Source organism: Mangifera indica, chromosome 4 (assembly GCF_011075055.1).
Source record: "Mangifera indica cultivar Alphonso chromosome 4, CATAS_Mindica_2.1, whole genome shotgun sequence".
Lineage (NCBI taxonomy): Eukaryota > Viridiplantae > Streptophyta > Magnoliopsida > Sapindales > Anacardiaceae > Mangifera > Mangifera indica.
The window spans coordinates 15317848-15342453 of record NC_058140.1 but is presented as its reverse complement, the minus strand read 5'-3'; the positions used below and the strand labels follow the sequence as shown (position 1 = coordinate 15342453).

Genomic DNA, 24606 nt, shown 5'->3' with positions numbered 1-24606 from the left:
GATATAAACTTTATAAAAAAACATATCTGAAAAATTAGTTATTGAGATCGAAGAGTTTAAGATTATATAAATCTCATATTAAAAGATTATATTTTTTAATGTGAGATATAAATCTCATATTTGAAGTTCATAAAATGACATTTTTCCATCTTTTATTTATTATGGTTGTGAAATTTATTTATTTTTTTATATACAAATTGAAATGATAAAAATACTTGTATTACTATAAATGTTTTCCGTAGTAAAATAACATTTTACCTCTAAATGTTATTAGATACATTTACTCATGCTTTGTAAAAGATAAATTTCAAAATTTAAGATAGTTACCGACAAACATTCATTGTCAACCACCTTCTAATTATACTAGACAAATGTGATTTCAACTAACATCGCATCAAAATGATGCAATTTCAATTGAAATTACATTGAAATAGTATGTTTTTAGCTGAAATGGCACAAAATAATACACGATTCTAACTGAAATTGTATTGATTTGGTGCAATTCCATCTTCTGATGAAATTTAGTAGGAATTACACCATTTTGACGTGAATTTGATTGAAGTCGCACCATTTTAGACCATTCTAGTGTAATTCAATAAAAATCGCACTGAAATGATGTTATTTTAGTTAGAATCACATTAAAATGATGTTATTTTAACTGGAATCACACTAAGATGGATGGAATTCCTATTGGTGTGATTCCAATTTTGACGGAATCACACAATTTTAGTGTAATTTTAATCATAATTTTAATTATAATTGATGTGATTAAATAATTTGAAACTAATAAGGGTTAAATTTAAATAATAAAATTTTAAGTGGATAAAAAAATATAATTTTTTTAATAAAATTTACAGACTTATAATATTTATATATTTTATAAAGGAAACAAAAAAAAATATTTTTAATAGTTGAAACTAAAATTTGACTTTTGACTTAATGAGTAAACAAAGTAGTGATTATCCCATTAATTAATCATTGAAGGATAATTAATGCAATGCTAATCACAAGTTGATGCCTTAACCGACTTCCTGATGAGGATGGCACTCGAAATTGACATTCACTAAGTTCTCTGATACTTACTAGCCAGTTAATTAAATGTTGGGCATTTTATAGAGATATAAAGCTAACAGGATCATCAGACATATATTTACTAATTATTTAAAATTCTAAATTCCATTTCAAAAAGTGTTTTTAAATTGAAGTTACGAGATTTAAGAGAGGGGTTAATAAAATTGATTAAGCATTAAAATTTTGAATTTGAATCTTTATTATATTCATGAAATTCTTTAATTAATTGCTTACCAATAAAAAGATAACTATTACCAAAAGTTTGGGTTTTTTTTATTTATTTTAAATTTACCTTTTACTATTTCAATTGAATAAATTTTCTTCTTTATATTTAAAATTATTTTGATACTACACTGAAAAGATGTTTTCATTTAAATCACAAAGAGTAACCATAATGGTATAATTACTAATGATAAAATGTTCAGCCAACACATTCATTATTCATGAAATGTTACACTTAGTCAAAATTTTTTCTATCACTAAACATGATTTAGCTTTTCAGTAATTCAGCCTTCCAAACTTTCTTTGGTCTATAAATAAATCTCTTTTACTTAAAATCTTGGAAAATTCTAACCAGCCATTCCACCAGCAATCTATGAAAAATTTGATCAGAAAGGCATAACTTAATGAATTCGTCCTGCAAGAGAAGAATCTTTCGACTTGCTCAAGACGAAGAACTTGGAGCATGTTATATAATGCAAGACAAAGAGTCCAGGGATTCTGACCGAAACTTGAAATATAATCTGACCTAAAATTTGCCTATATGTTAATTTCACAACTCTGCTTTGGATTCCGAGTGTTTTTCAGATGAAGAATCACTTGTTGAAGTATGTGATGGTGCTGTTCCTTTGGAGGAAGCATCACTTGTTGAAGTATGTGATGGTTCTGTTCCTTTGGAGGAAGCATCACTTTTTGATGTCACTGGTTGAATGGGAGACGCTGCTGTCTCTTGACGCTCCACTTCGTCACCTAAGATTTTTGCAGTGAACTGTCGAGCCTCAGCGTCAAGATCTGGCCACTCAGAAACTATTCTTCTAGCACCCTGTGGGAAAGATAACAGATGCACAGCAAAAAAGAATGGAACAAAATTTTAAATAAAAAAAAAAGAGAGAGAAAAATTGATGAAGATTGTCAATAACATAAATTCTTCCGAACAGAAAATTATTTAACATTTACCTGAAGCTTCGGTTCCTTTGTCATAGGATTGTTGCAAAGATCAATGGTTTTTGCCTTAGACTTTGTAACATTACCACACCATGACTCACACCAGAGCCATTCCTGGGGCAGTGAAAAAATCTGTACTGTATGTTGGGCATAGTTTGGAAGATCCTGAAATACAAACAAAAAACACATTAATCTGGAAAACAAAATACATTGCAGAAAAAAAATCAAAGGTGAAGAAGAAAATCACATATAACAAACAACTTTGGATCAAATATTCAGTTACGCAAAAGGTGCCTAATCATTGTGTGTTTCAGCAAAAGGAGACCCATCAGTCTGGAAAACATATATAAAAACTGCATTGACATACCTGATCTAGATTGGCCAGACTGTTTGGATCCTTGCTAAGCGTTTCATAAATAACTCTTAAGTTATCTCCAGCAGCAGTCTGACGAAACTTTTTCAAGTCGACAACATATAAAGCACTAGAGGAAAGAAGGAAAATGTCAAACCCAGATTTCTTTAATAAGCCCAATAGATAATAGACAGCACAACTGATATTTTCCACCGACCTAATATGGTATGGTTTCCCACGTAGATGTTCTTTCCAGAAACCCTGTTCAAAAAAAGAATATTAACAGACAAAAAAAGTTAGCAAAGATGTAATCACAGAATAAAGGTAAACATGACCAGGATGAGATCCAGTGAGAGTTGAGAGCAAAAGAAAACCAAAGGAAAAAGGAAATTTTTTTAATATTTACTTGTCTCCAAAATCGATATCCATCCATATCCTTGTTGTTATCGCAAAATGGAGTATATGCAAGAGGTCTTCCCTTTATATCCATGTCATAGAGCTCTCCCATGTCAGCCCTGACAATTTGATCCGCATCAACGAATATAACCTGCAGTTAAATATTCATCATACATCTTAGAAGCTTCTCCAACATATTGAAGTTGCAACATCGAAAACCCAAATATGCAACATAAAGAGTCATCTCCCTTGACCCAAGAAAAACGTACCTTTTCCAATGAGAGGGGAAAAATAACATCAAGAAATAAGATCTTATAAGCCCAGATGATTCGCTGTTTTTCAGTCTGCTTATGCAACCATGTAGGCCATTTATAGGTGACCAGTTCATACTCGAAACCATATTCTTGTGCCATATGTGGAATCACATCCTGATGAGGTGTGAATAACAAGAGCTTATGAATGTTGGAAAGTCAACTTATTTATGTTCTTTTAGTCCAAAGATAGAATTTAGAGGAATGCTAAGCATTCTCTTCTTTCTTTCACTCTCCATTTGACATATGTTCAAAAAGGCAAACAAAACGGATAAGTTATCAATTATTTCTCATTTTTTCTCTTTGTAAACATGACACAATGAGAATGAGTAGAAAGAGAGCACAAAAGAATGTTCCTAGCATTCCTCTAAAATTTAACAAGAGAATACAAGAAATGCTCAACCTTAAACTGGGGAGAGAGATAGTTTTTTATAAACCAGAATTTCACTGGACGATGGGTGTTCTTTAAGACACTTAGAATCATGATTTTGAGAAAGCGCTCGTATCTGCCACAACACATAGTTAACCAATAGCAATTAATAAAAATGTATGTAAAAGAAAATTAAGACAAGGATCAAGATTACCAAAACGAAAAATGAATGTTGATGTGCACTTGAAGGTGGGTTGAGAGCACTAGATACGTGGGTGGACGCAATAACACTTACTGGTTTCTAAAACAGTGCTAAATGATCAATTTGAGTGTTAAATAACTAACAATTAGATTTACCCTTCAAAAAACTAGTAATATTGACCAAAACTTGCTCTAACTTTGTCAATTTGACAAATACTTTCCACTGAAATATTTCACAAGTTAGCTAGTTCACTTATCATGAGGTAAACATATATAGAGAAACAGGTTGGTGGTATCATCATTTTTTCTTTTCCATCGATTTCCAGGAATCTCTGGACCTTTCCCTTGTTCAACAAGTTATAAACTGAGAACTAGTACTAGACCCTACAACCTAGGTAGCCAAGAAACTCATGGGAAGTTAATTATATCAATAATACAGTAAGGCCAAAGGCATTCTAGAAATAAATGCAGATAGGGTCATAATTGAGTAACATAGAACAGAAGACTTACAAGTGTCCTGAAGCAATAGAAAATATATTAATTGTTTTTCCGCGTCGTTCGCCTTTCCTATGGTCCTGAGAGGAAACCAGCGTCGACTTATCACTATTCAGAAATAACTTTCATCAAGATTGAAGGTAAAAAATTAAAATTGCAATCACCAAGGATGGGGTTATTGTCACAAAACAATAGCACAAAATTAATTTAGAAAAGCTTTTTTGTGTCCTCCATAATAAATTCATGCCATCAAATGGTTTTATGGGATTTCAATTCAAGCAAATGAATTCACATAAACAAAAAATAAATAACAACAACAATAATAATAAGAAAAAGCACATAGGGGAAAAAGAAGAGACTTACCACTGAAGTGCCATCCTTCTTTTTGGTTTTCTCGCTACCAACAATAATACCAGAAGCCCATTTGAGAATGTTAGAGTTCCAGCTACCCTGTAAAAATCAAGAAAAAACATTCTCAGATGAAAGATCTTAGCCTATCAGTGCCAAACCTTGCTGACTAAAAAAAACTTCAGACAAACTATACTTCAGCCACAAATAACAACTACTAACTTTCTTTTCTTGAGAATGATCATCATCAGAAACCAGCAATTTTTCATGCTCCTTGCCCTTCTTCTTTACAACTTCCATATGAACTACTTTACCCCGCAAGTCATTTATGGTGATACGTTTTGACAAAGATTTTCCCTGGCTTGCATCACCATCTTCCTTAAGGACATAAAGCTCAGAACTTCTTCCAGGAGCAAGTTGCAGGTGCCAGACCCCAGGAGAGACCTTCATCTGCCAATAACCCAAATTGGCCATCACAAGAGTATCAACTAAGTGAGGCCTACTCTTTGTTCCAAGAATTAGCTGAAGGCCTCGAGGGGGATCACGGTCTTTCTCCGAACAATGACCTAATTAAGACAATTAATAAAAATAAAAACAGAACCAGTAAATGGTAATGCCTTAGATCGTTCAAAGGCATAAATTTTAGTATCACAATCTCACTGGTAAGTAGAACAGGTTTGAAGTAATGAAATGGCAAATGTCCCAAAGGTTCACATTACTCTTGAGAAAAAGAAACTCACCAGTAAGGACAAGAGCTTCCAGCTCAAAAACTGCCTGCAATGTCCTTGTCTCACCCAGCTTCTCAAGCAAAATATTATCCAAATCATGACTGAGACATTAGAAATGAAACAGAGAGCATAAATATTCCACCCGGATAAACATGAAGTTTCACATAACAGAAAAAGGAACTCCTTTCCTTCAGAGTGTTATCAAGAGAAAAATTGAGAAGTGTATAAACAAGAAAGGGAAATAAAGACAGAATGTCATGTCAGGAGGAAACATACACAGCAACAACAGGCTCAACAAGCCAGGGCTCTGGTACATCAAGATTCATGGTGAGGGTTTTGGACAATGGCATATTTGCGAAAAAGGCTTTTGGGCCATTTATTGAGGAATCGCTACTGCTGAAATCATCCTGCAAATTAATAGCCAACTATGTAACCAAGTATGAAAACTCCAAATCAAGGATTTATTTGGATAGGAGACATACCATGGTTGGAATAACATATCTGTAGTAATTCTTCAGAGGAAGATCCACAAGGGAACTCTGCCAAAAAGCAAAATATCTTAAGACCCAAATTCAGAGATTTCATTCGACTATATAGGTGAAACAGGCAGTGAATATTCACCATCTACGGCAAATATACAATGTAGTGTTAGCACAGACATTTCATAATACAGAGAAAAATTCAAGCCATCTACCAAATTCTAGGGATACAGCTATATTCACAAGTCCAGAGGATGCCTTGACATACTCTAGTTGTTTTCAATCTCAATATAAACCAAAGAAAACAACTGGTTCCAAAAACAAAAAATGCAGTTCATTAATGCGATGAAACCGAAGAAAGCATCAGTTAAAATTCAAATACAGGTCAGACAACAACTCAATTTGTAATACATAGGCAATCATTGGCACTTAGAAATCATCTCAACTGGATGTAAAATAAAAACAAATAAAAAATTATGCAGATGCATTTAAAATAATCATTGCATCAGCATTTTGATTTCATTATGAAACAAATCTACAGAAATTGTTTAAACAACTACCAAATTAAGATACCTCAATAAGCATGAGATTGAATATTTAGATTGTGAGATTACTACTCTTCCCAATAGATAAACATGAACATATTAGTAATACATTAGGTGACAATCTGATTTTCATATTCTGAATCTATATGCTCAGAATAAACCATCACAACTGAGCAGACAATGCAATTATAGGAAGTGCTTGCAGTTCTGCCTTGTTTCAGCAAAGTGAACTACATTGATTCTGTTTCAACTAACCAAGACAAGATGTCATGCAACATTAAGGGTATGCACAGTTGGATTTGGATATTTCAACATCCCCGGAAAAAAAATAGTCGCTACATATATGGATGAATATATGTGCTCTTAAATCAAATTTCTTAGACCATACTGTCCATCACTAGTTTGAAAATGTTCACAAATGCATCTCAATATTTTCTTTTCAAAGGCAGAAAGACTTGTCCACAAGCAGAAATATATTTATCATTAAAGAATCAATAGTATTAAACAATAAATAAATAAGCAGATGTAACCAAGCACATTCAGACAAAGAGCCACATGCAGAAACAGAAATTCCTTTTTCTTCAAAAATCAAGCTTAACCTGAACAGCTTCTAGATGAAGACCATATAATTATGAACATCACATGAATGAAAAGTGTAACCAAAATTCTATAAATAAAATGCCCGTTGAACCAGTATGTTTCTAAAAGCCAAACAATATATATGAACCAGCCTAAAAAATTCATATATATATATATATATATATATATATATATATATATATATATATAATCTAAGCCATATTGCAGAAATTTACTAACCACTGGGTTCAGTATAATTCTCATGCTTGATCGAGTGTATTTCTGCAGTACTCTAAGAATGGAAGAAAGCTTCTGGCCAGTTGAACTTAAAGGATCAATAACCGCATCAACATGAATAACAGAATTCTCACTGTTTAAAACAACGGCACTGCAGAAGTAGCAAATTAAACAACATAATTAGATCTTAAGACTCATAAATTGGAAGACATCAGAATCAAAAAGCATACAAGCTTATTGGCAAAATTTATATTAGATTTCACAAGATGAAGCAGAAAACTTAAGAAAACATTTAATTACCTTAGAATATGCAAGATGAAGTTTAACATGATATAATGTCTATATATAATCATTTCTGGTCAGGACATCCTGATATAGATTAGATCAGGACCATATATATTCATTGTTAGATTCATTACATTGGCCCACATCCAATGGTGTATATGCATGGTACTGAAAATTTTATATCAGGACATCCTAGTATGAGTGTGTACATACATTCTTTAATTAACTGATAGATGACGATATTTTGGGTTAAATTCTGTCGGTAGAGTTTTATGTTATATGTTAGCCAAAAGTCCCTTCCAAGTTTCAATTTCAGTCTTGTTTGGTTGCCTAGGCTAAGGTTAATCCTTCCGAAGTAATCCAATCCGGGTGACCTAGAATTTGTTCAACTCCAAATTGGTGTGTTCTATGCAAAAAGAGAGTAAAAAGTTCTAACCATTTATTACTTCACTGGCTTATAATAGCCATGTGGTTATGAATTGACAACTTTGGAAAGCTAATGTCTTGATTGGGAGATAGCTGAAGAATCGCACCTCATTGTTTACTGCTGTAGAGAAAGCTAAGCTAATTAAAAGGTATTATATTTTGGCAGTAATTTAGGTTATTAGGATAGAGGAGAATAATAGAATATTTAAGGAACACAAGGATGAGCAGGAAGCGGCTATGGGAAATAGTTCATCATATTGCTTTGGCTCAGGCATCAATTACAAAGAAATTGGGTCTTAATTTCCAAATTTCTTAGTCATCTCTCAGGAAGTTTTTGCAGTGAAGTTTAATTCTTGAATAATTTTTTTTTTCTCAAAGGACTTCTCATTATATATATACATAGATATACCTTATATTACGAAAGCTTAGGGTTATACAAACGTGTAGTTTAATCTGAAAGACAGAATAATATAACTAAAGGTTAGCGAAAAAGAATGTAGCTGACACAAGAGGACTCTTAACTGCAGCAAAGCATGTGTTTAAAGCCCTTACCTATGCTCCGCACTTAAAATCTCAAAACGTGCTCTTTCAGAACCTCGCTCCCGCATAGCCAAGGAAGATGACACAAGCATAACGATATCACTTACAAATTTACTGCATAAATTATTTATAAAATTAGCATAACCTCCAAATACATGTTTCTTAAAATGCTGAACTTTAGATAACATTGACAGAACAAATTTTATAAGCATCAGATTTCTCATCTGCTTAAAAACAGAACTAGTAAAAAAAAACAAAAGAAAATACGATTTGCTCTCTCCTCATTAGTCTACTAAAGTGATGAAATAGATGAAATAAAAATAAATAAACAAAGATAACCAAAAACTGTGCACAATGCCCAAAAAACCTTGTGAGCATGTCTGGGTCTATGTCTGGATTCTCATCAAGCCAGTTCACTTCTTCTACTATTTCCCAGATGTACTTTACTCTGTGCTTGAACTCCACCGACTCCAAAAGATCTAGATCATGACTCAGAAATGTGCTTGCATCAATAGGAGAAATAACCTATCAAATGCCAAAAGATGAGATGACTGCTTCAATTGCCAAAATAAATGGAAATATCATAAAATCAATTATGCCACAGGCCTGACCCTTCCGTTAGTAATGACAGCATTAACACCAGACTCAGCTCCAAGTTCCTTATTCAAATATTGCGCCACCTGCAGTTATCATAGTAAGGTCAGCTAAAAATGTCAATATTGATCAAGGACATTAATTTCAAAGACCCTTAAAGAGACTTAACAAGTAAAAGTAAAAATGCAGAAATCAAAACTAGAATCTATAATATGGCCAGTACTGTCATCTATTAATCCGAACAAGACTTTTTTCTCTCTTTTTTATAAGAAACATAACAGAATTTATTCAAGGGAAATGAGAAAATCTATTTTGGAGGCATAAGGGAAATATGATTAGCTTACCTTATTCAAATACTTTCTCATGCTCCCATCATTATATTCAGGAAGAGAGGACATAAAACCTTTTGATGATAAGCCATTTGCCTCAGCAAACTCACAGATCTTATCAATAAATGCTTGAGTGTTTTCAGCAGATACTGGAGATGCAAGGGTACGCTCATAATATGAGCATAGTTGATCCAAAAATTCAAGTACCTTTTTCTTATGGCTGCATTAAGAGCATAAAGGCAAACAATTATGTGATCAATATTAGAAACATATTCGTAGCCTTTATGTAGAATAGTATGTTTTATTATAACTTAGAGATATATAGCACATAATGCCCTCAAACAATTCACGAACCTGTGTGCTGATGCAGTGACTTCAAAAGCCTTTACAAAAAGGAGACTAAATGAATCTATGTGCTGACTAGCACTAAAGAGAACACCCAGACGAGAACCTTTAGATCCTCTGATCTGTATCATAATATATGCATTGAAAAAATATTAATCTATATGTCAATAATAATCAAAATGATAACAAGAAACACATTGACATTTAATGAAGCATGTAATCCACAAATTTCAGAACCAGAAAATGAATCCCTTCGCGAAGTAGCTTTATCCCCTTCTTTGATGTGACATCAACAGCCAGAAGATGTGTAACAGGCTTCACATCATCCATAGCTGACATAGCACAGTCAGAGAAATTACATGTCATAAACATGAATTTAAGGATATGAAAGCCCAGAACTAAATAGTTTCAAGTTTCAACATAAATTTTGCTTACTTCCAGGAGAATGCAAATAGTTAAGATCTTTGAGCAAAGACTCCCCTCCAAGAATTGATGAAGCCAAAGAAATAAACCTAGGTTTGAACTTGGCATCGGTGACAATCTACATCAAACCGATAGCAAAAAATAATGAGCTATTTAATGAGTGTGAGTCTGAGAAAGAAATTATAAAGCAACTTTCTCCAAAATTTTACCTAATAGACAAATGAAAATTTGATCATGACCTTTACCTGTGGATTATAGCGAATAATACCATTTTCTGATAGGAATTTGTCCAGCACATCAGTACGAGAATTTATATGTCCATAATAAACTTGTTCTTGTATTCTTGGAAGCTCATCATTCATGGCATTTATAAGCGTCTCCTGATCAAAGCATACCAAAAGGTAGTTACTCAGATGGAAATGGGCTTATTGTCCAAATAAAGATAGCAAACAAGTTAACACAGAAACAATATATAAAAAACTCAATAAAAGTCTACATGGTCCATAAAGAAGTGGGAAGCAATTCCTTAACCATATAACATATGTAACACCAGGAAATCTTATGCTTCCTATTTAAATTTTTAAATGGAATGATTTATAAGAATGGTAACTGGTAAGTTGGGATCTAAGCTTGTAAGCGTCACTCCAAAAGAACGGTATTCTTAGGCATAGTAAAACCATAAGAGATAAAGTAGGAAACATTAGTTGACATTAATTTATTATACAGATTAGATTTACAAAGGCAAACATCAGAAATACCTCATTAGAATCATATACAAGACCATTCATCAAGAGGCAAGACTGCAGCTTGGCCAAACCCAGTTTGAAAACAAACATTGTAGTCTCTTGAGATTGCTCCTTCAAAGTTTGCTCCTTTTCCAGCTTTAGTAACAAATCTTGAGGTGGAGATTTTGCCTTTGGTCTACAAGACAGAAAGGAAGATTTATCTCTATGTTATCAGGGTCTAATAAACTTTATAATATTCATAAAGCTCAAGGGTATGAATAAAGTAAAAAGTAACAATTTATTTAACTAACAATATGGTTTCTACAAAAGCTCCCTCAACATGATGCATTTCAAGAGCATCATCTGCAGAATCCTCTGACTCCATCCTTAATCTATTTATCTGTCATGTGTAGAGATAATGCAAACTTGTTAGATAAAGTTTTCATAAACGATAAAAAAGGGGCAGGGAAAGAATACACTCAAAGCTGTTTCAAATGATCACAAATGTCCAAACTTACAAAGCATAAGAGACAACTTAATGCTCAATAATATATCCGTAACTCTCAGCATTCTAAGTTACCCTACAACGCTGTCTACTAGTATGTCACTAGCAGGCCCTGATATTTTATTTGTATCCCAGGAAGTAAACCCAGAACCTTCCACATTTGAGAAGAGATTCAGCCACTAGAAACAGTCACACGAGGAGATGTGATGGCAGCAATGGTGTTTATATTAATAAGAGAAAGGAAACAATGAGCTTGGGGAAAAGAATGAAAAAATCAATAACGTCATTAAGTGAATGACATGATGTCAAAGTAAGATAAACAAGAAGTGCACGACAGTACTTGAAAGTAAGAAAACCAGCACGTGCATGACACTATGCTATTGAAGTCTGAGATATAACAACACTTGCGACAAGAAGCAAGTTTGAGCAGGAAGACGAGTAGGAATTGGAAAAACAAAAGCTACTGACAGTTTGGTTTTACAGTAACATCCATGCACAGTGTAACCATTTTTTCAACAAGAATGCAACTCCTACTTAAAATAGATGTAAGAAAAGCATGAGAACAGATAACAACAACATCACTAGCAATCCTTAAGACTGAGATATGATCAATTATTTTTTCTGCAAATAACTAAGAATAATTGAAAAGGCAAGCTCGTACATTGCTCAATAACTGGAAAGCAGTTTGGGACCCATGGTTTTCCTTAATATAACAGAAAAGACGTATAATCTGCAAAATGAAGTAATGAAATTAGTGTCATTAGCAGCATCATTGGCAAAAACAGAATAGCTTATATAATAAATTTAGCGTCACTGGAATTGCTAACGAATTAATGGAAGTAACTTATCTATCAAAAAACAGCTCATAAGAGTAAAATAACTGGACCAAGCATTGCTCTCAGAAGTAAATTCGAGCCAAGTATAAAGGATTAAAAACTATATGAAGCAATACCAAGCTGGATATATCCTCCTTGACTTGACTGTCATCTTCCACAGCAGAAGACTCGAGCTCACCACCACTTACTTCAATCTTATTGATAAACTTGGTTGAATAGAGAATCACACCAAATCTAACTGGGAAATTATTCTCGTACAAAGATGTAATCATGTCAATAATCTGCATGATTCCAATAATATATTTCAATAAAGTTTTTCTGAAATAAGATGCAGGCAAGAATACAACAGCTTGATAGACAAAAAACATGCCTGAAGACCTTGGGCGGTGGCTGGATCAAGAACATAAACAGCATGAAAGAGGTTCTTCCGAATATAACGTAGTTGTCCAGGGTAGACAGGCATCAAAATCTACAGAGAATAATAATAAGAAACTATATCAACAGAAACATACACATTACGAACAACTTATTGCAGAAAGAAGAAACTGAAAGAAGATTACTCTACCTCATTTATATTGCTCCGCCATTGCCTATACATAGCATCTTCTTCCAGGTTATTGAGATAATGTACATGAGTAGAACGAAAATCAACACGGAACATATTGGACTCAGAAGGAGGCACAACTGATAGAAGTTTCTTTATGATGCTATGTGGAATCTGAAAGTAGAACATGTCACTGGTGTTAAGAAACTCTAGGCCATTGTACTTGTTATAAACAACTTGGAATAGGCAAGCACTAGATTAAATATTTTAACCAAGCTTAGAAAGAAAACAAAATCAATAAATAGAATAAAAATCTTCATTAACATCCTCGGCAGCTATCTAAAATAAAGACCTCCACTGAGAGTAAAGAAAAGTCATAAACCTCCTTTGAAATTGCCAAAGGCCTCCTCTTAAGTTCATGAAGTTCATAATGTCATCAAAAGTAGAGGACTCTACTTATTTTCCAAACCAGATTATACTTGCACCAAATAGTTGACAAGAAAGGTGTGACTGACACCAAAACCAAAGAAAGCCACCAAATTCCAATGTAAACATTATTTGGATACAAAATTTTCTTTTCAAAATTTATCATTGCATTGGTTCATTTACACTAGAAGAATAGCACACGCACTTAAACAAATTAAAGAAAAGAGTGAAATTCAAGTCACATTGTAAGGTAAACAGGATAACCATACAAAACTACATAATCAACATGAATGCCCATAACATCCTAGTCCAAATAGTCTGACCTACTATCAAGACATTGTCTATTTTGAAACGCATAGTCTATTTTGGTTTTGTTTTTGGGCTTTGTAACCCAAAATATATTTTGGCAACTTAAAAGCTCATACACTATTTAACTACTGTTATCTTAGCATCCATCTCTCTCGTGTTTTATTAATATAGGATTTTCTTAGGGGTGTTACATTTGGCTCCTTCTCTTACAAGACTCAATGTCTTCACTGAGGTTTGTCCCATCATTACTCAAGAAGAGACACGAAATGACTCTGACATCATTTGTAATATCATGATTCAAATAACCCGCCAATTATTAAGATATTGTCCACTTTGGACACACAATTCATCATGGTTTTATTTTTTAACTTTACATCCCAAAGTGTGTCTTAACAACTTAGAAGTTTACAAACAATTTAACTAGGGTTCTCTTAGCATCCATCTTTCCTGTGTTTTACCGATATGAGATTTGTTTAAGGGTATTACAATGTCAGTGCAACTTAATAATGTCGCAAGGTTTAAGAGCAAAGTGTAAGAGAAAAGACTAGTCAGATTAATCAAGTACTCACAACCAGCCACTTTTTACACTACATGTAATGCATCATATATTCATCATGGCTTTAGTCACCAGTGATTTCAAGAATATTTAACTATAACTTAAGAAAATTAAGATGTTGTAGGTGGCTCTATAATTATTATTTTTGTTAGAATAGATAAGTCCTATATTAGGAAGAATGAAAGGGTATATAACATAATAGGTCTCCAAGTTAAATTAGAATAAGTCATTTTAATAATTGGAACCTAAAACATGTTAAAGCTCATACTTAATAAAAATGTTAATCCACACTCCAAGTTTAAAGAGCTCAAGGTTGAACCAAGACTTGTTTGATCATGTTGAGTTGAGCTGAAAGAAGTTGGAACCTTGGGTTAAAACCCAGGTGGACCTACAGACTAACAAAGAAGAGTTTGACCGTGTTTCGAGTTGAACAAAGAAGAGTCAAACCTAAGTTTAGATGGGTCAATTCATGCATATTAGGTGTCAATTGGAAGCCTAATTACATTTGAGAGGGAGTGTTGGAATATATAATTCTCACATTGTGAAAAAAAAAAAAGGGTAAATAACGTAATGGGTATCCATGTTAGATTGGCTTAAGTCATTTTAACAATTGGAACCCAAAACATTTTAAAGGCCATGATTAATAAAAATATTGATCCACATTACAAGTTTCAAGGGCCCAAGATTTCTGACAATTTTTTATTGACACTTGTCTTGCATCAATAGTAGATCATGATGCTCAAAGAAACTAAATACATATGTGGAATGTGGTATGCACCAACCTTAACCCAGCAAGAAGCTATGTGTTGCCCTTTGCTAAGGGTTTGGCACTACTAACAGACTGCAAATTCATATCGGATGACCAAAGAAATTCTCAACCGTATAGACAAAGTAACAATTAAAAAGTTCCAGATAATAAATCACATGACATCCAAAAAGTCAGTTCACCAATGAAATTATTTTGGAAAAATAAACTATTAGGAGAAAGAATATTAGCATAATTGGTGTCTAAATGGGTCACCTCTAACAAGCCACACAGACAATTCAAGCACAATACGAGTTCAACTAAATTGTTCTAGATAATTCACCCATAAGGCAATAAAAAAGAGAGAGGGAATAAAGAGAGGATTAGGATACTACACCTTCAATTTTGAAAATTGATCAGCCAAGGATAAATCTTGATGAACCAAGTCAATCAACCTATAAGAAAATGATAGAACAATAATAAATCTTATAAGTAAGCTAGAATAAGAGTCAATAGTAAGGGCAACCATACAAATAAAGGATTAAAAAATAAAAAAGACAAACTAATGACGTGAAGAGTAAACTACAATAGATCAATAGAGACAAGGCACTTTGTTTTCTTTTGCTTGAACTAGTAAATAAGAAATCAATAGACAACACCACAGGCGGTGAAAAGGTTAATAACTAATTGATTGATTTTTAGCATGATTTTGTCAGATGATATGGATACTATCATTTAACAGAACATGCTTTGCAAAGAATAAATAATGCAGATCCATGTAACCACTATTGAAAATAAAAGAATTTGATCTCAAAGAACTACAGCCCAATTTCTTAGTTACATAACTTAATTCCACAAAAACTGGTTTTGCTTTCTACTCACAATTTTTCTTCTTGAATTTTGATGGAAAAGATTTTTTCCAGATATCAACCAAATGCTACCCTCAACCTCATTTCCCCGGGGAAAAAGATTTAAAAGATGGATAACCATCAGGGTTAACTTGAAAAGTTAAGCATTATATATTATTCCAATCCTTCCTCCAAGACCAAAATGCACTAAGCTGAATTTTCCTTGCTAAAGCAGTCCCTTACAAACACAACTATGTTGAACTACAGCACCACAATGGGTAACCTGTTAGAACTAATGTATATGTTGCACGCAGGAAAAAAAACATGTCCAGCTTGGAGAAAAACAACTGGTCCAGGTGGCAGTCAACTTTGACCAGGAAGCTCCAAAAGAGGAAAGGAATTGTGGCAGAGAGTTGGTGAGATCGGGAGAAGGAGATAAAAAGGAGGAAAGTAGGGAAATGGAAAAGAGAGGGAAAATCGGAAAAGAAGTAAGGGAGAGTGCAGGCCTCTCGAATGCTGCATAAAGGGAACTGTTACTGTTTTGTGAAACCTATTCTCCATTATTTTGTAATCTGGAATTAGTTTCTGGAAATCAAGAAGAAAGCATTTTGTAATTAAACTCATTGTATACAGAACTGGGAATGAATGAATATACTGTTCGATTGCTTATAATCTGATACTTGCACTGTTTCATCACTTGTTCATTTACAATATTGAATTCTGGTTGTGTGCCGAAATTGTTGAGAGTTGGAAATCAGTTTGTTGGCGCAGTTGGTGCTGGAAAAGGAAACTGCAAGACTGTTGGTGGCGGTCTGCTGGAAATCCTGTCTGGGTAAAAGAGCGAGTAGCCAGGTATTTATCATAACCTATGGCTCCAATTCAGGTTTTCCCAGGTCTTTTCAAAAATACTCAATAAAAAATTACGGAGATGGTATAAACGTTTCAACAGAAAAGCACATAGCATCAATTTGTATTATTTTATAACTACACATGACAACATAAAATGACATGATATCTTGTAATAATGGGAATCCTAAAAGATGTAAATGGACAGCATTACCTTCTGGACTATATAAGCTAAAAATAAAGACAGAAAATTTAGAAAGGGTAAGATCTTAGCAAAAACAAAAAAGGGGAAAAGAAAAAGAAAATACTAAATGGATAAAAGGCATTACATGTAAAGGTCAATATCTTCAACATTGATCAAAGCACCATTAAGGGCCATTATGGATTTCCCAGGGGGCATCATACGCTGGTTTGAAGTTATCTCTTCTTTAATTGAATCATTGAGCTGCCAAATGTAAACAATTGTACATACAAGTAAAAAAAAAAAAGAAAGGTAATAGAACACTTTATGTTTGGAGCAAACATTCCAAGTATCAGCATAAATTCGTATTAAATAATGAAGAAACATATTTACCTTCATACGAGATAATGAAGAAACCACACTTGGAAAATTTTGGCTAATTTCTTGCATCGACTGCAGAGGGTCAGAGGCATGAACTATTCTCTGAGCAGTTTGATGCCCTAAATCTGTTGATCAAAGGTATTAGACAGATTGAAATTTACAAAAATTAGCAACAGAAAAAAACCTATAGTTATAAATACCCTTTAGTTCCCAAACATCAAGGGTGTCTGATACTGTGGATGACAACAGATAATCCCTGAAAGCCATTATCTCAGATGTAAGCTCTGGTTTGCGCGCCTACAAAGATATAGAGATAAAATCATTACCCTGGTTCAAGACAAATTTTGGCACTGAACAAAATCATCTAAAACTAAAATTACTGCATAGCATTTAGTATAGTATTGTATTCATAATAAGTATCATTTGCGGAAACCACCCATCATAGCTATTGAGGGAGGCATCACAAAATAAAGAATCAACACTATGAACTCTTTTACCCAACAATTTGAGTACGCCCATAAGCAGTTAATTTGGGCCTTTTATTTTTATTTTGTTTTAAGAATACTGTAAAAGGTGGGCCAAGTAGGAAACAGATCTATAAACTTGTTTGCACTGAGAAATCATCCCTTCACTAAACAAAATGAACCTGTGAACACTTCCCAATTAAGAAGGCTAGGGGAAATAAGTTATCTTGAAACTTCTAAGCAACTGAAGCCCAAAGCGGAGAAACAAGGCAAACTGTTTCCAATAAATTCTGTTTTCCTCTCTTATTTCTCATTAAAAAATCTAACTGTTTCTTTCTAGCTTAATAATACATAGAAGAATGTACACATCTCCAAAGATTTTTTCCTGTGGAGATTAGGATTTCTCCTAACTAGTGTAAATAGAGTTGCCTAATACAATCAAGACAGGTTTTTGTTATTATTATTAGAGATTTATTCAAGGTTCGCATTCAGACCTTATTTCGTTCTATTGCTCCAACCACAATCATCCTATTCTAGCCAAGTTATTGAGACTTAGTTGCTTCATCAATTTCACTACAACAATTAGAGAAAGTTCTTTCTGTAGAGGTTATTCATTCACAAGAAATTTATGCAGTTGTGTTACAAACTTATGGTAACAAGAAATTTAAGACCGGAATAGAACAATTTAACTAAAAGTAATGACTTTAGAGGAAAACAAACCATAATTTTAGAAAATATGAACCCTCTAACTTCTTGGCTAAGATCTTCTGTCCGAGGATCTTCTAGGGTGACACCTGCAACCCATACCTCAAACTTTTAAGAAGAAATAAATATGCCAAGTAAAACAAAGCAATAAATCATAAGCTAAATGCAGCCAAGAAAGTCAGTTCACAGCAAGAAATCTTTCATATGTATGAAAACTTTGTATTTGGATAAAAAAAAAAAAAAGTCCCAAAAACAGCAGTTCAGCAGCAGCAATTCCTTTTAATATATTCAAAAGTGATTGCCAAAAAACTGCCGTAATGGTCTTAAACAACAAGAAAAGTATATTAGAATAACTATACCATCCATCTTATATGAAACCCAACTAAGAAAAGAAGAATACTAAAAAATAAATTTAAAGTCTAATTCCCATAATACAAAGGATAGCACAGAAAGCCATCAAATGTATACCAGTCATTAGCAAAAATACCCCATTAGATCTAATGCTACAGGCCTTCAGCCTCCTGATACAAGAATGAGCAGGCAGAGAAAAGAAGGCATTTACACGTAAGCATTAAAATGAAAAACTCATCTTAGATGCTATTAATCTACAATATGGAAAAAAATTCTGCATGTACAGACATCCATTGCAGATAACTAACAACCGCAAGACTGACAGGACATATTCAACAGAATGGCATAGAAGATAGCACAAGCCAAGGACAGTTTTCCCTATGCCAAATTTTACATAGCCTTTTTTAAGTTTTTTGCTTCAATTAAAATTAAGAAGTATACAGAGTATGCATCATAAATTCTAACCTTCTTTTACTGCACTATCATCCATAGCCTTATATTCCATATTCTTCAAAGCAAGCTCAACACCATAGCCACCCAAATTTAACGAATCTCCAGCACCAACAGCACCACAAACACCAGTGTTTGCCCCACAACCAGACGGTAAAACTGATCTAACTACATACTTCACTTTTCCCTGGAAATTAAAAATAGAAAACTCGACATGAAGATATTTATGATATAAAGAAATTGAATCCTATCATGTTAAAATAAACAGAGGTGATCTTTACCCATCCATCTATGACATAGAATTTCTTTTATATGAAACAATTTATCCCATAAAAAATCATCTCCCCACAATCAGCCTCGAACTTTCGTCCATTCTTTTCAACCAAAATAAAAAATAGATCAAAAAGAAAATACATTGAAAATTGATACGAACCTTAGGAGAACCACACCTCAAAAGCTAGCTATTGAGATGGGAGAGCCCAAGGCCATATAAACCCCACATTAGTTGCCCATACTTTCCAATGTGGGATCCAAGTCCCATACCTTGCACTTGGGATCCTAACATACCACCACGCTCCGCAGCCCTGGCGCCCATGCGGGCTGGCTGTGCGCTAGCTCCCTGCTAGCCCCGGGCGAACACTACAATGCCGGCGTCACCACCCGCGCCGCACGATTGCAACTGGGAGACGTGGTGATGGCTCTGATACCAAATGATACGAACCTTAGGAGAACCACACTTCAAAAGCTAGCTATTGAGATGGGAGAGCCCAAGGCCATATAAACCCCACATTAGTTGCCCATACTTTCCAATGTGGGATCCAAGTCCCATACCTTGCACTTGGGATCCTAACAAAAATATACATGGCTGGGCACATCAAAGCTATTTTCTACTTAAGACCTAAATATTGGCAACAGTAGCTATATAGCGTTGGAAAAGCACTAAATTATATATTTATAACCACAAGGAAAATCCAGAAAGAAAAATCTCAAACGCAATAATGTCAAAGGTTTCAGCTAATGATAGCTGTAATGATTGAAGTTTTGCTATATAAATTGTTTTTGCCTTCTTATACTGAACAACTGCATTCTCAAATAGGAAAATTTCAAACATTCACGATTGCTAATCTTGCACTTGGAAACTCAAGTATTATTATTGGCCCTTACCTATCACCTTAAAGCTTTATGGCTTGACTATCAAATCTAAGCTAACAAACGGCATTGTGTTAGAATCCCCCGATCATATTAATTAAATTAGAACAATTTTTTAAAGACAAACTGTACTTGTGATAGTAGTTATGTTTGGTCCAAGTGCAAGAGCTTGTGAGACAAGGAATAATGGGATAGAGCTTAAATACCATAGCTGGTCCTCACCAATCAGCTCAACCTTTTATGCGAGTGGTAACTTAATACATAGTTTACTCACCAAGAAGAAGTGCATGCCCACGAATTTAGTAGGAGAGAAGATACTATTTCACGAAGGAAAAGAACTCAAAACAATAAAACAAATATGTAGCAGAAAAATTTTAATATACCTCTTTAGCAGCTTGAACTAAAGCAATATGAAACTCCTTAAAGCAATCAGTTCCAAGAGCACCATAAAGAATAGCAATTGGACTTGTAGCACTTGAATCAAAGTGAATGTGATCGAAATCAAACAATTCGGGTGGCTGAAATGAGTCTCCAGCACTGGCTTCCCAAGAAAAACAAATAAAATTATGGACAACCAAGCAATTCATTCGAATTATCAGAATAAAAATTAAGTTAGGAATATGAGAAAATGATTTAGTAGTTACCCTTCAGAGGGATTCCAAAGCCACAATAACAGTTCCTTAATGTCAAAGAACAACGCCCCACCAGTATCCACCCAACAACATTTTCCACCAGGACTTTTTGGATTTACACCAACAAGTAAGGAATCCGATACTTTGATTTCCAGATTTTCACTTGCTTCTGAATTACCCTCTTCAACCAGTGGAAAAGAAGAAAGAGACTCTTCTGCTAGCTGGCGGTAAAGCACCAATCTCGGGGATGCTGATCTTAGCATAAGGGAGAACTCATATAGTGAAGCCAATGATTCACCTAATAAAGAGCTACCATGTTTCAGAATTCTTGTAAGGCAACCTTTCGCTGTATAAGTATTGGTATCGCCTTCAGCATGATACCAGGAATCAATGAACTTCCAAAAAAGGTCTTTCCTTTCATTAGATAGTAATTCTCTGCCCCAAGAATTAAAGAAAGACAAGTTACAACAGCTTGGAAGTTTGAGCTTCAACAAATAAATATAGGAAAAGTTGACAAGAGTCATAGACATTGTTGAAAAATAGACATAGTTGGAAAAAAAATTCATAATACCAAGCGTATAATTTCTGATGGATATTAAAAGTCTCAAAATTTTCAAAGAGAAGAATTCAAGCCAATGTAACCAAAAACACATATTATTCGAAGGCACTACCAATATAGTTTCTTTCTCATAAAATTAACATAAATTGTATTCTCAAACAATATATATAAAAGACTTTAATTCCCCAAGAAGTGCTTCCACATTTTCTGACAGGAATAGGGCTATTTTCTTATATTATCAAAAATCAAATAAAAAAGGGTAAGTTGTATGACAGTTCTTTTCTATTTTATTAGTATAAATTAGTGATCTCCATGACTCCTTTCTAAATTATCATGGGTGGACTGAGGAGGAAAGGGGCTTAGCAAGAAGAGAATTGCGCCATGAAGGAAGCAAGGCAGTCAACCTCTTTCAAATATGCAACATCGGATTTACCAATGTCCAAGGAAACATTTACAAGAAGATAAGTACAGAAAAGCTTTAAATATGGCTCAATACAAAAGACTTTCAAGAACAAGAAACAAAGCAGATTCCTTGAATTATTCAGTAGCAGATGCCGATAACTTCATTGCACAAGATGTCAATCCTCTTCTATAGCATTTCATCTATATGATTTATCATTTTGTTACATGAAACCCTCTGGCCAATTTGGATGCAACTAAACTTATTCTTTCTTCCACAGGGTTATAACCATATACAAAATAGAGGTTACAACATGAAAAAAATAATTTATTTGACCACAGAAATGAAGAAGGAAGAACAATGACCCATAAACAATGCCTTCCTTAGATCTGCAATTAAAGCCACATGGACACACACACAAAACTAATGTATATCTGACAGCTAAATCAAATAAACCAGGGTGCAAAGATACACATGAACTTTCCCTTTTTTTTTTTTGAAACTCAAGAAAACTTGTATAGATTGAAGAAAGTACTGCACAGAAGTGAGCAAGCTTTCGACATTATATCCATAAATGTTAGATCAAGACAGCCTAAAAAACAAAAACAAAGAGACAAGACATTATTAAAGGTCATGAAATCCACAAAACACTAAAAATGTACTCCCTTAATCGCATCACTCCAGCCTCCCACTTGTGAACAAAAAGGAAAAAAAGGCACATCTCATGATTCAAGAAACAAAGACACCACAGAGAAACCCAGAACTTAGTCTTGTGCTGTAAGAATCCAGTCTGATCCACTTATTTCTCTTCAACAATTGTTCTATTATGTTATATCCAAACAAGCAAAAGATAGCCATTACAATACTATCCCATCTACTAACCCCCAAAGACTCGAACTTTTTTCTCAGAGCACATAAACAAAAGAGAAAGTAGAAACCTGGCTCAGCTTCGAAGCACAAATAAGATCTCCACAACTACCAATATGCATGCAAGTTATACCATGAAATTAATTTTCTATGGCACTGCTCATCCCATGACAGGATTGCATAAACTCCTCTCAATTTGAAAGTAAAAATAAATAAATAAATAAGGACATTTAATGCTTTTAAGTAGGCTTTTCACTCAAAACTCCATTACTGACAACTACCCCTTCAAACTTATCCTTAATAGTGAACCAACCCATTTTTCAATGCCCTTTTCATACATCTACCAAACCATAAAATGTGAGGTGAATCAATTGCAATCAACATGCCAGCATCATTAAGCGTGCCCATAGAGTGAATTATTAAACAGTCTAACATCTTAAAATCCAACCTCCTAACCTGTAAAAGAGAAAGCAAGAAGAAACTTTACTTGCTAATACTTCAATATAAGAAGAAATGAAGAAATCTTATTATTTACCACCAACACCGTCGGGACTCGTTAATAATTCAACTATGGTGGTAAAAGTTAAAAAAGTAGTTCACACTTCATCTACATAATTAAATTACTAGAAAATGATTAAAAGTCCTCCATTCTCTTGCATATAAACATCAATGACTCATTATTTTCTCAGCTAGGATAACAACAATGACACATTTATCACTCCTACCAAAAGTTTTAGCTCTAAGAGTTCACCACAAAGGTACTGTTGAAACATATCAACACCATTTCATTAAAAAAAAAAAGAGTCAAAAAAGCACCAACTAGATTATCATTATGCGGCTTTCCCCTTTAGACACACCATTTTCTAAATCACAAGGACAAATCATAGTTTCCTAACAAAAAACAGACTACTCACCTTTCCCTGGTGAATCATAGATTACCCATCGAACTGGTCATTGATACAGCATATTAACACTATTGGACAAAGATTTCTCCATAATTATTAGTTCTCATCCACAGTCTAAACATATCTCGCATCCAATTCATCCTCTACCATCTGAAAATAATTGCTCAAAACCACACAGACTAGTTGCCATTGCCAACTAATACAGGCAAGTTGAAATTTCCTAACTCCAAAAAACAGGATGAAAACCAAAAAAACTAGTCGCAATTTGCTAGCCAGCACGAACTAGTTACAATTTCCTAATGAAATAAGGTTATACATTAGATGATTCATTATACAATGCTGATGCAGCATCCTACCAAGAAAATTAGCAATAATTAATCCTCACCCACGGTCTAATCATACTCAATATCTAATTCATCCAGCATCGTAGAATTGGGATAGTAACACTGACTCTCAATTTGTAGACACATCAAAATTGAAACAAAATAAAACCATGCTCCATTTAAGTACAAATTCACGTTACTCATAAAAACAAGTAAACAGCAAATAAAATCCAACTAAAGAAGAAATAGATAAACTACCAACTCAAAACTGATCAAAATACAATTGAAAGCATACCCAGCTTCTAAAAGCAATGGAGTGCCAGACCACTTGGCGCGAACAGCGACCTGAACGTTCTTAGGTTTTCGAATCTCAGCAGAAACAGAAACAAACCCAAGAAGACTTACACAAACAAGGAGGACAAAAAGGCAAAACCCAGATCTAAAACAGCACCCCATTTGCGGAACAGCTCTAAAAAACGACATTTAATTTGAGGTCTTTTACGGTTTCAGGGATTCGGAAGAAGTAAACATTGATTAAAGGGGGAGGTGAAAGTGAAAGTGAAGTGAGGTTAGAGTCTAGACGTGCAAAAGGGTGCGGATGGCAGCGATCACTGGCGTAGACCAAGACTTTTGCCCGAGGGGAGACTCCAAAGTACTTTGATGGGTCTAGTGGTCATTTTA

The 24606-nt window shown here is 34.0% G+C and overlaps 1 protein-coding gene across 4 annotated transcripts; it reads right to left on the bottom strand.

The window, feature by feature from the left end:
- Positions 1 to 1441: 1441 nt before the first annotated feature.
- On the bottom strand, positions 1442 to 24575 carry LOC123214502 (UDP-glucose:glycoprotein glucosyltransferase). 4 transcript variants are annotated; one of them, XM_044634303.1, is made up of 39 exons: positions 24221 to 24575; positions 20884 to 21306; positions 20623 to 20776; positions 19106 to 19277; positions 18305 to 18378; positions 17321 to 17417; positions 17133 to 17245; positions 16888 to 17003; positions 15262 to 15319; positions 12850 to 13002; positions 12655 to 12753; positions 12401 to 12565; positions 12110 to 12178; positions 11255 to 11343; positions 10977 to 11139; positions 10464 to 10598; positions 10231 to 10336; positions 10033 to 10127; positions 9805 to 9917; positions 9466 to 9670; positions 9139 to 9207; positions 8895 to 9052; positions 8540 to 8641; positions 7280 to 7427; positions 5919 to 5975; positions 5713 to 5843; positions 5449 to 5537; positions 4931 to 5274; positions 4724 to 4810; positions 4376 to 4440; positions 3698 to 3800; positions 3253 to 3411; positions 2994 to 3134; positions 2805 to 2848; positions 2603 to 2717; positions 2248 to 2400; positions 1963 to 2113; positions 1820 to 1917; positions 1442 to 1708 (listed from the first exon to the last, which is right to left on the bottom strand). In XM_044634303.1, exons 1-38 carry the CDS (start codon positions 24406 to 24408, stop codon positions 1844 to 1846), a joined length of 4977 nt encoding a protein of 1658 aa, XP_044490238.1. In that variant the 5' UTR covers positions 24409 to 24575; the 3' UTR covers positions 1442 to 1708; positions 1820 to 1843. The 4 variants fall into 4 exon arrangements, with proteins under 4 accessions (XP_044490238.1, XP_044490236.1, XP_044490237.1 ...); XM_044634301.1 differs by having other exon boundaries at positions 1820 to 2113; positions 24221 to 24574; XM_044634302.1 differs by having other exon boundaries at positions 1442 to 1917; positions 24221 to 24574.
- Between the last annotated feature and the right edge of the window lie 31 nt (positions 24576 to 24606).